Source organism: Salmo trutta, chromosome 36 (assembly GCF_901001165.1).
Source record: "Salmo trutta chromosome 36, fSalTru1.1, whole genome shotgun sequence".
Taxonomy (NCBI): domain Eukaryota; kingdom Metazoa; phylum Chordata; class Actinopteri; order Salmoniformes; family Salmonidae; genus Salmo; species Salmo trutta.
Window position 1 is genome coordinate 15,601,985 of NC_042992.1, and position 14,948 is coordinate 15,616,932.

Consider the following 14,948-nt stretch of genomic DNA (forward strand, 5'->3'; position numbering starts at 1 on the left):
TCCTTCCCTATTTTGGACTAGCTAGCTAACCAACAACTGTAACAATGTATTTGAGAGACAACAGTGCTTATTGGGCAACTTTATTGATGGTTTCAATAAAGATTTGGAGAGGAAATATGATTTAGATGTTGTCAAGAATCTTTTGATTGTAAGCCAACCTCATCTGTCCTGCCCCAAAGTTGCGCACGCTTTGGTTTTGTTTGTAAACAGCCCAGGTAAAGCATATAGAGGTAAAGTAGGTAAAGCATGTGGAGGTAAAGCAGGTAAAGCATATAGAGGTAAAGTAGGTAAAGCATGTAGAGGTAAAGTAGGTAAAGCATGTAGAGGTAAGGTAGGTAAAGCATGTAGAGGTAAAGTAGGTAAAGCATGTAGAGGTAAAGTAGGTAAAGCATGTAGAGGTAAAGTAGGTAAAGCATGTAGAGGTAAAGTAGGTAAAGCATGTAGAGGTAAAGTAGGTAAAGTATGTAGAGGTAAAGTAGGTAAAGCATGTAGAGGTAAAGTAGGTAAAGCATGTAGAGGTAAAGCAGGTAAAGCATATAGAGGTAAAGCAGGTAAAGCATATAGAGGTAAAGCAGGTAAAGCATGTAGAGGTAAAGTAGGTAAAGCATGTAGAGGTAAGGTAGGTAAAGCATATAGAGGTAAAGCAGGTAAAGCATGTAGAGGTAAAGTAGGTAAAGCATGTAGAGGTAAAGCAGGTAAAGCATGTGGAGGTAAGGTAGGTAAAGCATGTAGAGGTAAAGCAGGTAAAGCATGTAGAGGTAAGGTAGGTAAAGCATGTAGAGGTAAGGTAGGTAAAGCATGTAGAGGTAAGGTAGGTAAAGCATATAGATGTAAGCTAGGTAAAGCATGTAGAGCTTGCCCACGTAAAGCATGTGGAGGTAAAGTAGGTAAAGCATGTAGAGGTAAGGTAGGTAAAGCATGTAGAGGTAAGGTAGGTAAAGCATGTAGAGGTAAGGTAGGTAAAGCATGTAGAGGTAAGGTAGGTAAAGCATATAGAGGTAAGCTAGGTAAAGCATGTAGAGGTAAAGTAGGTAAAGCATGTAGAGGTAAGGTAGGTAAAGCATGTAGAGGTAAAGTAGGTAAAGCATGTAGAGGTAAGGTAGGTAAAGCATGTAGAGGTAAGGTAGGTAAAGCATATAGAGGTAAAGCAGGTAAAGCATGTAGAGGTAAAGTAGGTAAAGCATGTAGAGGTAAGGTAGGTAAAGCATGTAGAGGTAAAGCAGGTAAAGCATGTAGAGGTAAGGTAGGTAAAGCATGTAGAGGTAAGGTAGGTAAAGCATGTAGAGGTAAGGTAGGTAAAGCATATAGAGGTAAAGCAGGTAAAGCATGTGGAGGTAAAGCATGTAGAGGTAAGGTAGGTAAAGCATATAGATGTAAGCTAGGTAAAGCATGTAGAGCTTGCCCAGGTAAAGCATGTGGAGGTAAAGTAGGTAAAGCATGTAGAGGTAAGGTAGGTAAAGCATATAGAGGTAAAGCAGGTAAAGCATGTGGAGGTAAAGTAGGTAAAGCATGTAGAGGTAAAGTAGGTAAAGCATATAGAGGTAAAGTAGGTAAAGCATATAGAGGTAAAGTAGGTAAAGCATGTAGAGGTAAAGTAGGTAAAGCATGTGGAGGTAAAGTAGGTAAAGCATGTAGAGGTAAAGCAGGTAAAGCATGTGGAGGTAAAGTAGGTAAAGCATGTAGAGGTAAAGTAGGTAAAGCATGTAGAGGTAAGGTAGGTAAAGCATGTAGAAGTAAGGTAGGTAAAGCATGTAGAGGTAAAGTAGGTAAAGCATGTAGAGGTAAAGTAGGTAAAGCATGTAGAGGTAAAGTAGGTAAAGCATGTAGAGGTAAGGTAGGTAAAGCATGTAGAGGTAAGGTAGGTAAAGCATGTGGAGCTTGCCCAGGTAAAGCATGTAGAAATTAGTTTTCTTTGTCAGCAAAATGGATTCTAGACGTTTTATTTTACTTGTTTGTCAGGACACTTACTTGTATTGTTGAACTGCTTTATCGGTATACCAACAGGTTTTTGGCTCATAATAATACCTTTGTACTGATAATAATACCTTTGTACTGATGATAATACCTTTGTACTGATGATAATACCTTTGTACTGATGATAATACCTTTGTACTGATGATAATACCTTTGTACTGATGATAATACTGATGATAATACCTTTGTACTGATAATAATACATTTGTACTGATAATAATAAATTTGTCCATTTGGTCTTCTATTCATCAGTGTCGATGTGAAATGAAATGTTCACCTGATGATAAGTTGGCAGTCGATAAGTGTTTGTACCATGTAATTAAATTACATTTGTCTGCCTGGCTGAGTGTAAAAGGCAAATCGAATTCATGCTGATCTCTTTAATCTGGCTGATGTTCATGCACTTGTCTTTGCGTCCAGTGAAGCTTTACTCTAAGCTTCTGAAGTAACTATTATTTCAGCAAGATGCGTGGAGGAAAGGATAGTGGAAGGACATTTGTGTACAGGTGAGGTTTACTCACTGTCTGGACCTTTAAAGCTGACATTGGTGGTGGCCTGGTGGTCGTATGTATGACGTCATTTACTTCAACGTTTGGAGTGACATCATATGTACGGCTGCTAAACTGCTACATGGGACATCGTCAATATTCCGAAAACTCTCTCAGACGAAAAAAATCATCTCCCCTTCCTTTTATGTTTGTGTCTGTAGCTCAGTATGATTTGAATTGTCAGGTAACTGATGTACTATTCCCTGGAGAAGGAAAAGAACTCTCCAAAAGTTCAACGGGAAGAGACGAAAGTAATTAAAAAAGAGAGAAAGGAGGGAGGAGGTTAGGGCGGGTGGGAGGTGTTTGCGAGCAAATCTCTCCAAGCTATTGTGTTAATATTTATGTATAATTAATTAAAGTGTGGAAGCGGAAAGAGAACAAGAGAATAAGAGCGAGAGAGCGAGAGAAATGACAAGCTCCGGCGCTTGAGTGGCTTAATTCTCTGTAGAAATATTAGGAGAGATGAGTCACACTCACGACGACGCATTGGACACAGATGCTATTTGAATCTTGATTTCCTCCTCGTCTTTGTGCAGCGAAGTGTTATCTACATCAGCGTTGGGAGACGAGCTCCCATGGTTTTTTAAGACTTTTTTTCCAAACCACACAATAGGAGAACAGACAGGATCAGAGCAACGCTCTTGTCCTCTTCATATAAAAAAATCTATCCCTTTTTATTAGTTATTTTGTGAGTTCTCAAATGCATTTTACTGTGTGGAGGAATACATGAATGAGTCAACCACGGTTTGACAAAACTATAGATAGAGAATTTGTAGGTTCTTGTATGCTAGTCATCTGTAACCATGTCAACGCACGTTTCAATTACAGCATTGGGACACTCACAGAATGATACTCTATTCTTCTATTGCTTTAAGCATTATTATTTATTTTTTTACCTTTATTTAACTAGGCAAGTCAGTTAAGAACAAATTCTTATTTTCAATGACGACCTAGGAACAGTGGGTAAACTGCCTTGTTCAGGGGCAGAACGACAGATTTTTACCTTGTCAGCTCGGGGATTCGATCTAGTCTAGTTACTAGTCCAACGCTCTAACCACTAGGCTACCTGCCTCTAACCACTAGGCTACCTGCCTCTAACCACTAGGCTACCTGCCGCCCCAAGTTCATGTGGGACTATAATGTCAATAAATCGCTCTCACAATTCCAATAGTATACCATAGAAAGAGAACAGCTCATTCTAGGACTCATTCTAGATCATTACACATTCACATTGACTGTTGAAGAACAAGCATGCCAATATTGTCACAACACAATGTCAATTGATTCAGCTCAGGGCAATTAGTTTCAGGGCAGCACAGCCTAGGTGCAACCTACACATACATCACTATCCAGTCACTTAGATGTTAAATAGCTCTATTGTGGTAAGATGAAGTGGTTGCTGTGTCTTTGCAGAGTGGAACTGTTGCCGGGGAGACCAGCTCTGAGCCTGCTAGCCCAGACACATCTCTCAGGCCTGTCCTGACCATAATGGAGGACGAGAGGCAGACCATGACTGCCGAGGGTCAATACAAATGTCTTGAGCTGTTCAGCCGAGACCAGAAGCACAACATCACAGGTGAATCACAAATCACTCATTTAAAAGTACAAAAATGGATGTACCAATCCCAGATTGCCCCTTCAATCTAATCACACTACTTACTGGGAGTCTGGGATCTGATTACTGGAGCTCTTTGAGAAAGCACTAGTGTTGATGCTATGACCTTTGATCTGATTACTAGGGCTCCTTGAGAAAGCACTAGTGTTGATGCTATGACCTTTGATCTGATTACTAGGGCTCCTTGAGAAAGCACTAGTGTTGATGCTATGACCTTTGATCTGATTACTAGGGCTCCTTGAGAAAGCACTAGTGCTGATGCTATGACCTTTGTTGTGTAAGTAAATCTTAGTGGATGGATGTGTAATCAGTGCTCCCTTGATGCTATAGGTAATAGAAATGCTGGTACTATCTTTTGGTATTTGTTTCATTAGTCCATTGTTGACATAGTCCCAAAATGTTTTGCTTGTCACCAATCAAGTTTTCAAGATAGTATGTAACTTTCAAAATACAGAAATAATCCTGTATGATGCATTTTACATTATATAATATAAAACACAGCATCATATGATGTGAAATGCGTCATACGGAGATCATTTCTGTATTTTGAAAGTTACATATCTTGAAAACTTGTTTGCTGACATGTTGGGAATTTGTCAACAATGGACTAATGAAGAAAATACCAAAAGATAGTTTTGGGGTGGAGTGTTATATGCCTATAAAATACTTAAATGCAGTGATATATGACTATAAAATACTTAAATGCAGTGTTATATGCTTATAAAATACTTAAATGCTGTAATATAGGCCTATAAAACTATCATAGCTAAATGGTTGTAGCATCTCTGCTTTTATGGAAAGTGCTAAAGGCACCGAGTGTAACGGTCGTCTGAAAGAGTAGACCAAGGCGCAGCGTGGTTAGTGCTCATCATGAAATTTATTTGAATGAACACTGAATCAAAAAACCAAAGTGCAACAGCCAAACAGTTCTGTCAGGTAACAAATGACTAAACAGAAAATAACCACCCACAAAACCCAAAGGAAAACAGGCTGCCTAAGTATGGCTCCCAATCAGCAACAACGATATACAGCTGTCCCTGATTGAGAGCCATACCCGGCCGAAACAAAGAAATACCAAACATAGAAAAAAGGACAGAATGCCCACCCCAACTCATGCCCTGACCAACCAAAATAGAGACATAAAAGGATCTCTAAGGTTAGGGCGTGACAGTACCCACCCCCCCAAAGGTGCGGACTCCGGCCGCAAAACCTAAACCTATAGGGGAGGGTCCGGGTGGGCATCTACCCGTGGTGGCGGCTCAGGAGCAGGGCGCAGACCCCGCTCCACCGCTGGCTCACCCCACTTTAATGGCTCCCCTAGAGCGTAGTCTCTTGCCGCCGACCACGGACTGGGGACCCTCGCAGCGGGCCCCGGACTGGAGGGCGACTCTGGCTGTGCCCGGCTGGCGGGCGACTCTGGCTGCGCCCGGCTGGCGGGCGACTCTGGCTGCGCACGGCTGGCGGGCGATTCTCGCTCAGGGCTGAGGAGCGTCTCGGCAGGCTCCGGACTGTGGGCCGTCTCGGCAGGCTCCGGACTGTGGGCCATCTCTAGACAAGGCACTGTCGCCGGAAGCTCTGGACGAGGCACTGTCGCCGGAAGCTCTGGACGGGGAACTGTCGCCGGAAGCTCTGGACGGGGAACTGTCGCCGGAAGCTCTGGACGGGGAATTGTCGCCGGAAGCTCTGGACGGGGAACTGTCGCCGGAAGCACTAGACAGGGAACTGTTGTCGGAAGCTCTGGATGGGGAACTGTCGTCGGAAGCTCTGGACGGGGACTGCGCACTGAAGGCCTGATGCGTGCGGCTGGCTTTGGAGGCGCCAGACTATTTACACGCACCACAGGGCTAGCCCAAGGAGCAGGAGCAGGACGTACTGGACTGTGGGGTCGCACAGGAGATCTGGTGCCTAGGCTTGTTACCCATCTTCCAGGCTGAATACCCAACCTAGCCCGGCGCGGGCGAAGCGCAGGCACAGGACGAACTGATTCATCCCAGCGCTCCGGAGACACAGTACGCAGGACCGGCGCTGGATAACTTGGACTGAGACAGCGCACCGGAGACCAGATGCGCTGAGCTGGAACACTCCGCTCAATGCCCAATGCCCACTCTCGCCCGGCCGATGTTAGGAGCTGGGATGTAGCGCACCGGCCTCTCAACGCGTACTGGGGACACAGTGCGCTCTACCGCATAACACGGTGCCTGATCAGTACTACGATGCCTCCTGTAAGCACGGGAAGTTGGCTCAGTATTCCATCCTGACTCAGGCCAACTTCTCGTGTGCCCCCCCCAAAAAAAATGTGGGGGCTGCCTCTCGGGCTCCCGTAGCTCCCAAAGCTGCCGTAACTTGTCCTCCCAGAATCTTCGCTCCTTCTGCCAAGTCCATTCGTCAACCCGATGCTCCAATCCACACTGCTTGGTCTTCTTATGGTGGGTGGTTCTGTAACGGCCGTCTGAAAGAGTAGACTAAGGCACAGCGTGGTTAGTGCTCATCATGAAATTTATTTGAATGAACACTGAATCAAAAAACCAAAGTGCAACAGCCAAACAGTTCTGTCAGGTAACAAATGACTAAACAGAAAATAACCACCCACAAAACCCAAAGGAAAACAGGCTGCCTAAGTATGGCTCCCAATCAGCAACAACGATATACAGCTGTCCCTGATTGAGAGCCATACCCGGCCGAAACAAAGAAATACCAAACATAGAAAAAAGGACAGAATGCCCACCCCAACTCACGCCCTGAACAACCAAAATAGAGACTTAAAAGGATCAGGGCGTGACACCGAGCATCTGCTAAATGTCTCAAATGTACAGTACCAGTCAACAGTTTGGACACACCTACTCATTCAAGGGTTTTTCTTTATTTCTAAAAATGTTTACATTGTAGAATAATAATAAAGACATGAAAACTATGAAATAACACATGTAGTAACCAAAAAAAGTGTACATTTTTGATTTTAGATTCTTCAAAGTAGCCACCCTTTGCATTGATGACAGCTTGCACACTCTTGGCATTATCTCAACCAGCTTCATGATGTAGTCACCTGGAATGCATTTCAATTAACAGGTGTGCCTTGTTAAAAGTTGATTTGTGGAATTCTTTCCTTCTTAATGCGTTTGAGCCAATCAGTTGTGTTGTGACAAGGTAGGGGTGGTATACAGAAAATAGCCCTATTTGGTAAAAGACCAAGTCCATATTATGGAAAGAACAGCTCAAATAAGCAAAGAGAAATGACAGTTCATCATTACTTTAAGACATGAAGGTCTGTCAATATGGAAAATGTCAAGAACTTTGAAAGTTTCTTCAAGTGCAGTCAAAAAAAACATCAAGCGCTATGATGAAACTGTCTCATGAGGACCGCCACAGGAAAGCAAGACCCAGAGTTACCTTTGCTGCAGAGGAAAAGTTCATTAGAGTTACCAGCCTCAGAAATTGCAGGCCAAATAAATGCTTCAGAGTTCAAGTAACAGACACATCTCAACATCAACTGTTCAGAGGAGACTGTGTGGATCAGGCCTTCATGGTCGAATTGCTGCAAAGAAACCACTACTAAAGGACACCAATAAGAAGAAGAGACTTGCTTGGGCCAAGAAACACGAGCAATGGACATTAGACCGGTGGAAATATGTCCTTTGGTCTGATGAGTCCAAATTTGAGATTTTTGGTTCCAACCGCCGTGTCTTTGTGAGACGCAAAGTAGGTGAACAGATGATCTCTGCATGTGCGGCTCCCACCATGAAGCATGAAAGAGGAGATGTGATGGTGTGGGTACTTTGCTAGTGACACTGTCAGTGATTTATTTAGAATTCAAGGCACACTTAACCAGCATGGCTACCACAGCATTCTGCAGCGATACGCCATCCCATCTGGTTTTCTATTAGTGGGACTGTCATTTGTTTTTCAACAGGACAATGACCCAAAACACACATCCAGGCTGTGTAAGGGCTATTTGACCAAGAAGGAGAGTGATGGAGTGCTGCATCAGATGACCTGGCCTCCACAATCACCCGACCTCATCCCAATTGAGATGGTTTGGGATGAGTTGGACTGCAGAGTGAAGGAAAAGCAGTCAACAAGTGCTCAGCATATGTGGGAACTCCTTCAAGACTGTTTGAAAAGCATTCCAGGTGAAGCTAGTTAAGAGAATGCCAAGAGTGTTTAAAGCTGTCATTAAGGCAAAGGGTGGCTACTTTGAAGAATCTAAAATATAAAATGTATTTTGATTTGTTTGACACTTTTTTGGTTACTACATGATTCCATAAGTGTTATTTCATAGTTTTGACGTCTTCACTGTTATTCTACAATGTAGAAAATAGTAAAAATAAAGAAAAACCCTTGAATGAGTAGGTGTGTCCAAACTTTTGACTGGTACTGTAAATAATAGGGTTAGACATGAATCGTTAACACATGGTTCAGCAATATGGAGGTAGCCTGAAGTGTTATTAATGCACAGCTAGCTATAGATATTAAAAAGTAATTCTCCCTGATGCAGGTGTGTTCTGTAGTCGTATGTGGGATGGCTTGTTATGTTGGGACGAGACTCCGGTGGGGACCTACGCCACACAGAACTGCCCAGACTACCCTGGCCTGGACACTTCTGGTAAGACCGCACACTGATAAATGATCAAATTTGTGCAGAGGGATCTGGCCAGGCCACAAGTAGATTATAGAGATAATTTTTACCAATAGTCTCTATAGGAATGACAATGTAGCATCTTACACTCAAGTTCTGATCTAGGATCAGTTTTGCTTGAATAAGATTATATGGACAGGGGGGGGAACTGGTCCTAGATCTGTATCAAACATCAATCAGGTCCTCCCTGTCCATGTACTCTTATGGAATGTGATCTAAAAGGCAAAACTGATCCTAGATCAGCACTCCTACTCCGAGATGCTTTTTGAAAACAGTGACACAATGACTGCAATGAGAGTTGGACTAATGAGTGTAGAGTATATAGATTGTTAATCACTAGTGATGCAACAATCTATCTAATTATTTCACTCTTCTTTTGTTTGGTTGAAGCAAGCTGTCTTGGATAGTTTAGCTGGGCTTTATGTACAGAACCATTGATTAGCTGCTGGGGGAGGACAGGCTGCTGGGTTAGCGTGCTTACAGACATGGAACATCGTGATCTCAGTCATTATCCAACAGGAGATTCAACTCAAGCTTTAGGGATTAGAGCAGGGAAGAGTTTCCCCAAGTCTGGTATATTAAAGTGTTATGTGATGCCCATAACTTATATCTTAAGTGTTTTTCTAGCTTTGGTGGTGAATTAGTTAAATGACAAGGAGCTGGCTCTCAGTGTTATGGAATGCAGTGATGCTCAATTGAGTAATGAGGACAAACAGAGTACCACTTAAAGGGGCAATCTGCGGTACAAATAACATTTATATGACAGCAAAATGAGAGAAAAAAACTACCCACAGGGCACCAACTGGTTGAATCAACGTTGTTTCCACATCATGTAAAAAAAATAACTGATAGGATTTTTAAAAAATCATCAATGTAAATGCATTTCATATTTCCTTCATCCAGCTTCTAACCTAATGACACAGTGAAATGTTTTGTTATGTTCACGTTGAATTCACGTTAGTTGACAACTCAACCAAATGTAAATCAAAACTAGGTGTTGAACTGACTTGTGCCCATTGGGTAACTATTGCCTCTACAGTTGATATTACAGTCCAGTCAGTGTAGCTATAGCAGCGGCTTCATGACAATGATGGATTCATTAGCTGCCAAATCACCATTACTCATCGCTGAAATTATAACGCTAACAATTACCATGAATTGTTTCTTTTTTTGCAGGAAAAGTGTCAAAATATTGTGATGAATCTGGTATTTGGGTCCAAAGTCCCTTCATTAATAAGACCTGGTCCAAATGTCTGACGTTCTCCAAGGAAAAGTTCAAGGTAATTGGAGATTGATTCGTTCTCAGTTGATTAATGGACAAAAGAGTACAGCTCTGTCTGGGACAGGCAATGCATCCAAAATGGCACCATATTCCCTATAAAGTCCACTACTTTGGACCAGAACCCTATGGGCCCTGGTCTAAAGTATTGCACTTTTTAGTGAATAGGGTGCCATTAGGAGCGAACCCTGGCTCAGCAGACAGGACCCCAGCAGCTGTAGTCAGGCTATTCTTAATCCTTAATCTGTTTCTGTTGTCAATCTGTTGTGTTTCCTGGCTATTATTCCTTTGATTTGTTTAACACCATAACTAGAGCCAGGAGGTTTTCCTAGTCTGGTCTCTTGATCAGGAACAACTCTGGGCCCGCCTACTCATTCTGTATGTTGTCTGAAGTGTTTTCTACATGTTTTTCAACAGTTTTCTACTTCTATTAGTTATTGATCTGTCTTTATATAATAACTGTTACTGTTCCCTGTTGACAAGTAGAAATCCCCATGCTGAATTCCATCTATCTGTGTCTTGGTAATCACTGTTACTGTTCCCTGTTGACAAGTAGAAATCTCCATGCTGAATTCCATCTATCTGTGTCTTGGTAATCACTGTTACTGTTCCCTGTTGACAAGTAGAAATCCTCATGCTGTATTGTGTGTGTTTCTTTATGGTGTCTGTCCCGTTACATGTGGTTCTTCCCCAGAAGGTGACTCCCCATGGTCTGCTAGAGCCAGGGTCTGTGGAGCCCACTGTGGAGACTCCAGTCAGCCAGAAGGTGACTCCCCATGGTCTGCTAGAGCCAGGGTCTGTGGAGCCCACTGTGGAGACTCCAGTCAGCCAGAAGGTGACTCCCCATGGTCTGCTAGAGCCAGGGTCCGTGGAGCCCACTGTGGAGACTCCAGTCAGCCAGAAGGTGACTCCCCATGGTCTGCTAGAGCCAGGGTCTGTGGAGCCCACTGTGGAGACTCCAGTCAGCCAGAAGGTGACTCCCCATGGTTTGCTAGAGCCCACTGTGGAGACTCCAGTCAGCCCCAGGGTCAGTCAGGAGGAGGAGGAGAGGAAGAAGATCATCGACGGTCAATACAAATGCTTTGAGAAGATGAACAGAGACCAGCCGTATAACAAATCAGGTAGTGATGATGTGTGCTACTCTAATTCCGCTTTCACATAGGATTTCTGAGATTTTGCATGTACAATTTTTTGCATTTTTACAACATTTTTGCCTGCATACGCTTTTTATACCTCCAGCGCACATGCCTTTTATACCTCCAGTGCACATGCCTTTTATACCTCCAGCGCACATGCCTTTTATACCTCCAGTGCACATGCCTTTTATACCTCCAGCGCACATGTCTTTTATACCTCCAGCGCACATGCCTTTTATACCTCCAGCGCACATGCCTTTTATACCTCCAGCGCACATGCCTTTTATACCTCCAGCGCACATGTCTTTTATACCTGAGAAACATTATAAGACTAATGAAATGTATTTTCAAAAGAATAGAATGGCATATTTTGAGTTTAATTATGTTACTGGTCTGTGCAGTCTATATGCTATGTGGCTGTGCCATGTAGCTGTGCTACGTGGCTGTGTCATGCACAGGAACTCTAGTTATTTTGTTCATTAAACAGACAAGACACACTTAGGCTTCGCTGATCACAGTCAACACACATATTTTATAGTAGGCTAAGAATATAATGAAATATAACAGAATAAAATACTAATCATATTTTTCCCATACAACTTGCGTCATGGTAACGTGTGGAAATCATATTTTAAAAAAAGCGATATTTTGAAACAGAGCCCAAGTCCATACTTTTTTCATCCACGTTTAATTTCTGTCCTACACTCACTCTGCCTTGTTAGGGAGCAGGCAGTAGGGCTTTACATTGAGAGTATCTTCATCGCGATACACATAGAAAATAATACAAATAAATAGATATTTTCAAAAGCACGTGAGTCTTGTGTTCATATTTGACATCCTCCGTGCGCTTTTGCTATTGAGCAAAAATAATGACCTACACTTGACTTAGGTTACATTATTGCATGGTAAATATTTCTGATCGGTGCTAGATGACCAAGTGAAAAATGAGCTATACTACCTCCACTTATTTTTCCCCAGTCAGAGAATTAACCAAATATACAGACAGAGATTCAGTGAAACAAGGCTTTTTGGTTGTGAATAGGCCTAGGCTACTGAGCGACTGCGAGTGAAGAGTAAAATAATCCCCTTGTTAAACTACATAACATGCTGGCAACATGTTGTGATCAGTCCTAATAAATGAACCTACAAGACAAGATCATCATGAGCAGCACTCACCTCAACTTGGCTAACATTTCCACAGCCTCATTGTATAAGGGCACAAGGCGAGACCCATATGCAGACACAGGAGTCAGATGGTTGAGCTCCGATATTTATTATAACACAAGGGGTAGGCAAAAGGCAGGTCGGGGACAGGCGAGAGTTCAATAACCAGGTCAGAGTCCAAACAGTACAGGGCGTTAGACAGTCTCGAGGTCAGGACAGCCAGGGGTTCAGTAACCAGGTCCGAGTCCAAACAGTACATGGCGTAGGCAGGCGGGTTCGGTGTCAGGACAGGCAAGGTTCAAAACCAGGAGGACTAGGAAAAACAGAGACCGGGAAAAAAAAGGAGCTAGGAGATAACCGCTAGTTGACTTGGCAAACAAGACGAACTGGCACAGAGAGACAGAAAACACAGGGATAAATACACCGGGGATAGTGAGTGACACCTGGAGGGGGTGGAGACAAGCACAAGGACAGGTGAAACAGATCAGTGCGTGACAAATTGTAGCCTAACCAAAATCCAAACTGAGATTCATTGAAAAGAAAAATCAGACATTGATTGATTTATCAAGACCCCAGGCTTGTCTCAAAGCAGCACGAAATGGTGCTGAAATAGTTGACCACACGCGGGTAGGCTATTGCTTCAATCAAATGTAGGCTATTATAACAATATTGGATGACTTTGGGAGTTTCCGTTAGCAAGAATTTGATGCCTTCAATTTCATTGGCCTACTTTATTCCAGTATTTTCATAATTCAGTGATTATTTATTCCCACAGTAATTCCTTACGGATCTGTCCAGTTGTGGTTAAGAAAATAGTGCATGTGGTGGGCTATGCGAAGAGATGGGTGAAGTGACTGACATGCCTCGCATAGTTTAAAACTGTCAGGAGGATAGTAGTAACGGGTGCTGCTTAGCAACCACCACGAGCTTAGGAGCGTAGTGCAGGCCTGGGCGGCCACATTAGAATATATTTTTGCCATCGCGGGCCAGAATCATATTACAAGATTATACATCATGTGTATGACTGTGTTGATAGATATCTACTGTAAATCATGTCCAGATATGCTACTTACTTTACTTTTTTAACATGCACAGAAATAAACCACATCTATGTTCTCCTTTTGGTAGGTATTTACATTATTAAACATGAACTACACGGAGGGAAAAGTACACTGTGCATTCTGCACCACGGACAGAACTCTTAACGGGTATGCACAAAAACACATGAGAGAGAGAGAGCTCAACATTACATTTAAACTACTCAATCAGTGTGAGGAGTGAAGTCTCTAATGGGTATTGACTAGAGCAGTGAAGTCAGGTATAGTTTCTGACGTCGCTATGAGCAGGATTGCTGAGATGTGAGAGTCAGTAAGAGATGATCTGTGCCTTGACTTGTTATATTTCATCACTGAAAATGTCTGTTCACATGCATAGGTTGACCCAAACAGTACAAACATCTTCTGAGCATGACTCCTAATCTTTGTAAAGTTTTGTTCATCGAGAGATGCATAGAACCTCGTCAGTGACATTGTTTTGAATAGTTCTCCAATCACTGCATTAGACTGAAAATCGATAAGCCCAATTTGCAGGTCAGTGGGAGCATTATCCACATTGAAGGTGAAAGGAGAGGAAACCAACAGCATGTCATTTTCCAATATCGTGGAAATATTCAGTCAATAATATTTCTGAAATACTGGAGCCTGTGAGTTCAAATAGACTTTTATTACAATATAATAAAAGCTGAGCTGGTTCATGAAAACAACTGCCTTTTCAACATTGGCAACATTTTTCCTCCTTACGTCACAGACATAGTAACTCCTTTTTATGTTAATGATTCATCCCCTCTGGCATTTAGCCACTGTTATCTTTTTGCCTTGTACTAATTTTAGTTTGGTTTCATGTTAGGGCATGGAAACATTAGAGCCATAGCAATAGTTGAAAAATAAACAGACATGTCATCCTGCTAACTCCTCTGAAATGAACACACATGTTCTGGAAAATTCCCAATAGGTGTAACCATAGCAACAGTAAATATTAGGCCATATCACTGGTACATAAATAAACAGTCATGTCCACTCCCCAGACAGGTACATGTCTAATGGTGTCTAATGACCCAGAGCACATATAGAGTGCACTATTTTTGCTGGCTCCTCTGAAATGAGCACACATGTTTTGGAAAATACCCAATACCAACACTTTGAAATCCTCAAAATGATGAGAAAACGCCACATATTTTCCTTTCATTTGCAAAAACTCAGCAATCTCTGACTTTTAAGCACCTTCCCCAAACTCAGCCATCTCACGTTTGTGTGGTAGGGGAGATCTGCATGACCTGACGCTGTCTCTTCCAACTGTGAGACAAACTGCCTGTGGTTTAAAGATTTTGCTCTTATGAAGTTTACCACTTCAGTGACTGTATCCACAACATGGCTCATTTTCAGAACAAATTTACAGAGCACCTCCTGATGAATAATGCAATGCAGGAAAATAATTTTCTGATCTGGGTTCAGCTCAGCTACTTGATCTTGTATCCTTTTCAGAAGGCCAACGTTTTTCCTGGGCACCTATCAGTTGTCACACTGGATAACTTTCAAAAGTC

At 42.5% G+C, this 14,948-nt stretch overlaps 1 protein-coding gene across 2 annotated transcripts in view; it reads left to right on the forward strand.

The window, feature by feature from the left end:
- LOC115175528 (calcitonin gene-related peptide type 1 receptor) overlaps positions 1 to 14,948 on the forward strand; it is a 121,195-nt gene that overhangs the window by 65,157 nt on the left and 41,090 nt on the right. Inside the window, exons 3-6 of one of the 2 annotated variants that reach the window (XM_029734817.1) lie at positions 3,936 to 4,098; positions 8,630 to 8,737; positions 9,947 to 10,050; positions 10,744 to 11,170. In XM_029734817.1, coding sequence (XP_029590677.1) covers positions 3,936 to 4,098; positions 8,630 to 8,737; positions 9,947 to 10,050; positions 10,744 to 11,170 — 802 coding nt within the window. The remainder of the gene's footprint in view (positions 1 to 3,935; positions 4,099 to 8,629; positions 8,738 to 9,946; positions 10,051 to 10,743; positions 11,171 to 14,948) is intronic. The other variant, XM_029734818.1, reaches the window with a different exon arrangement.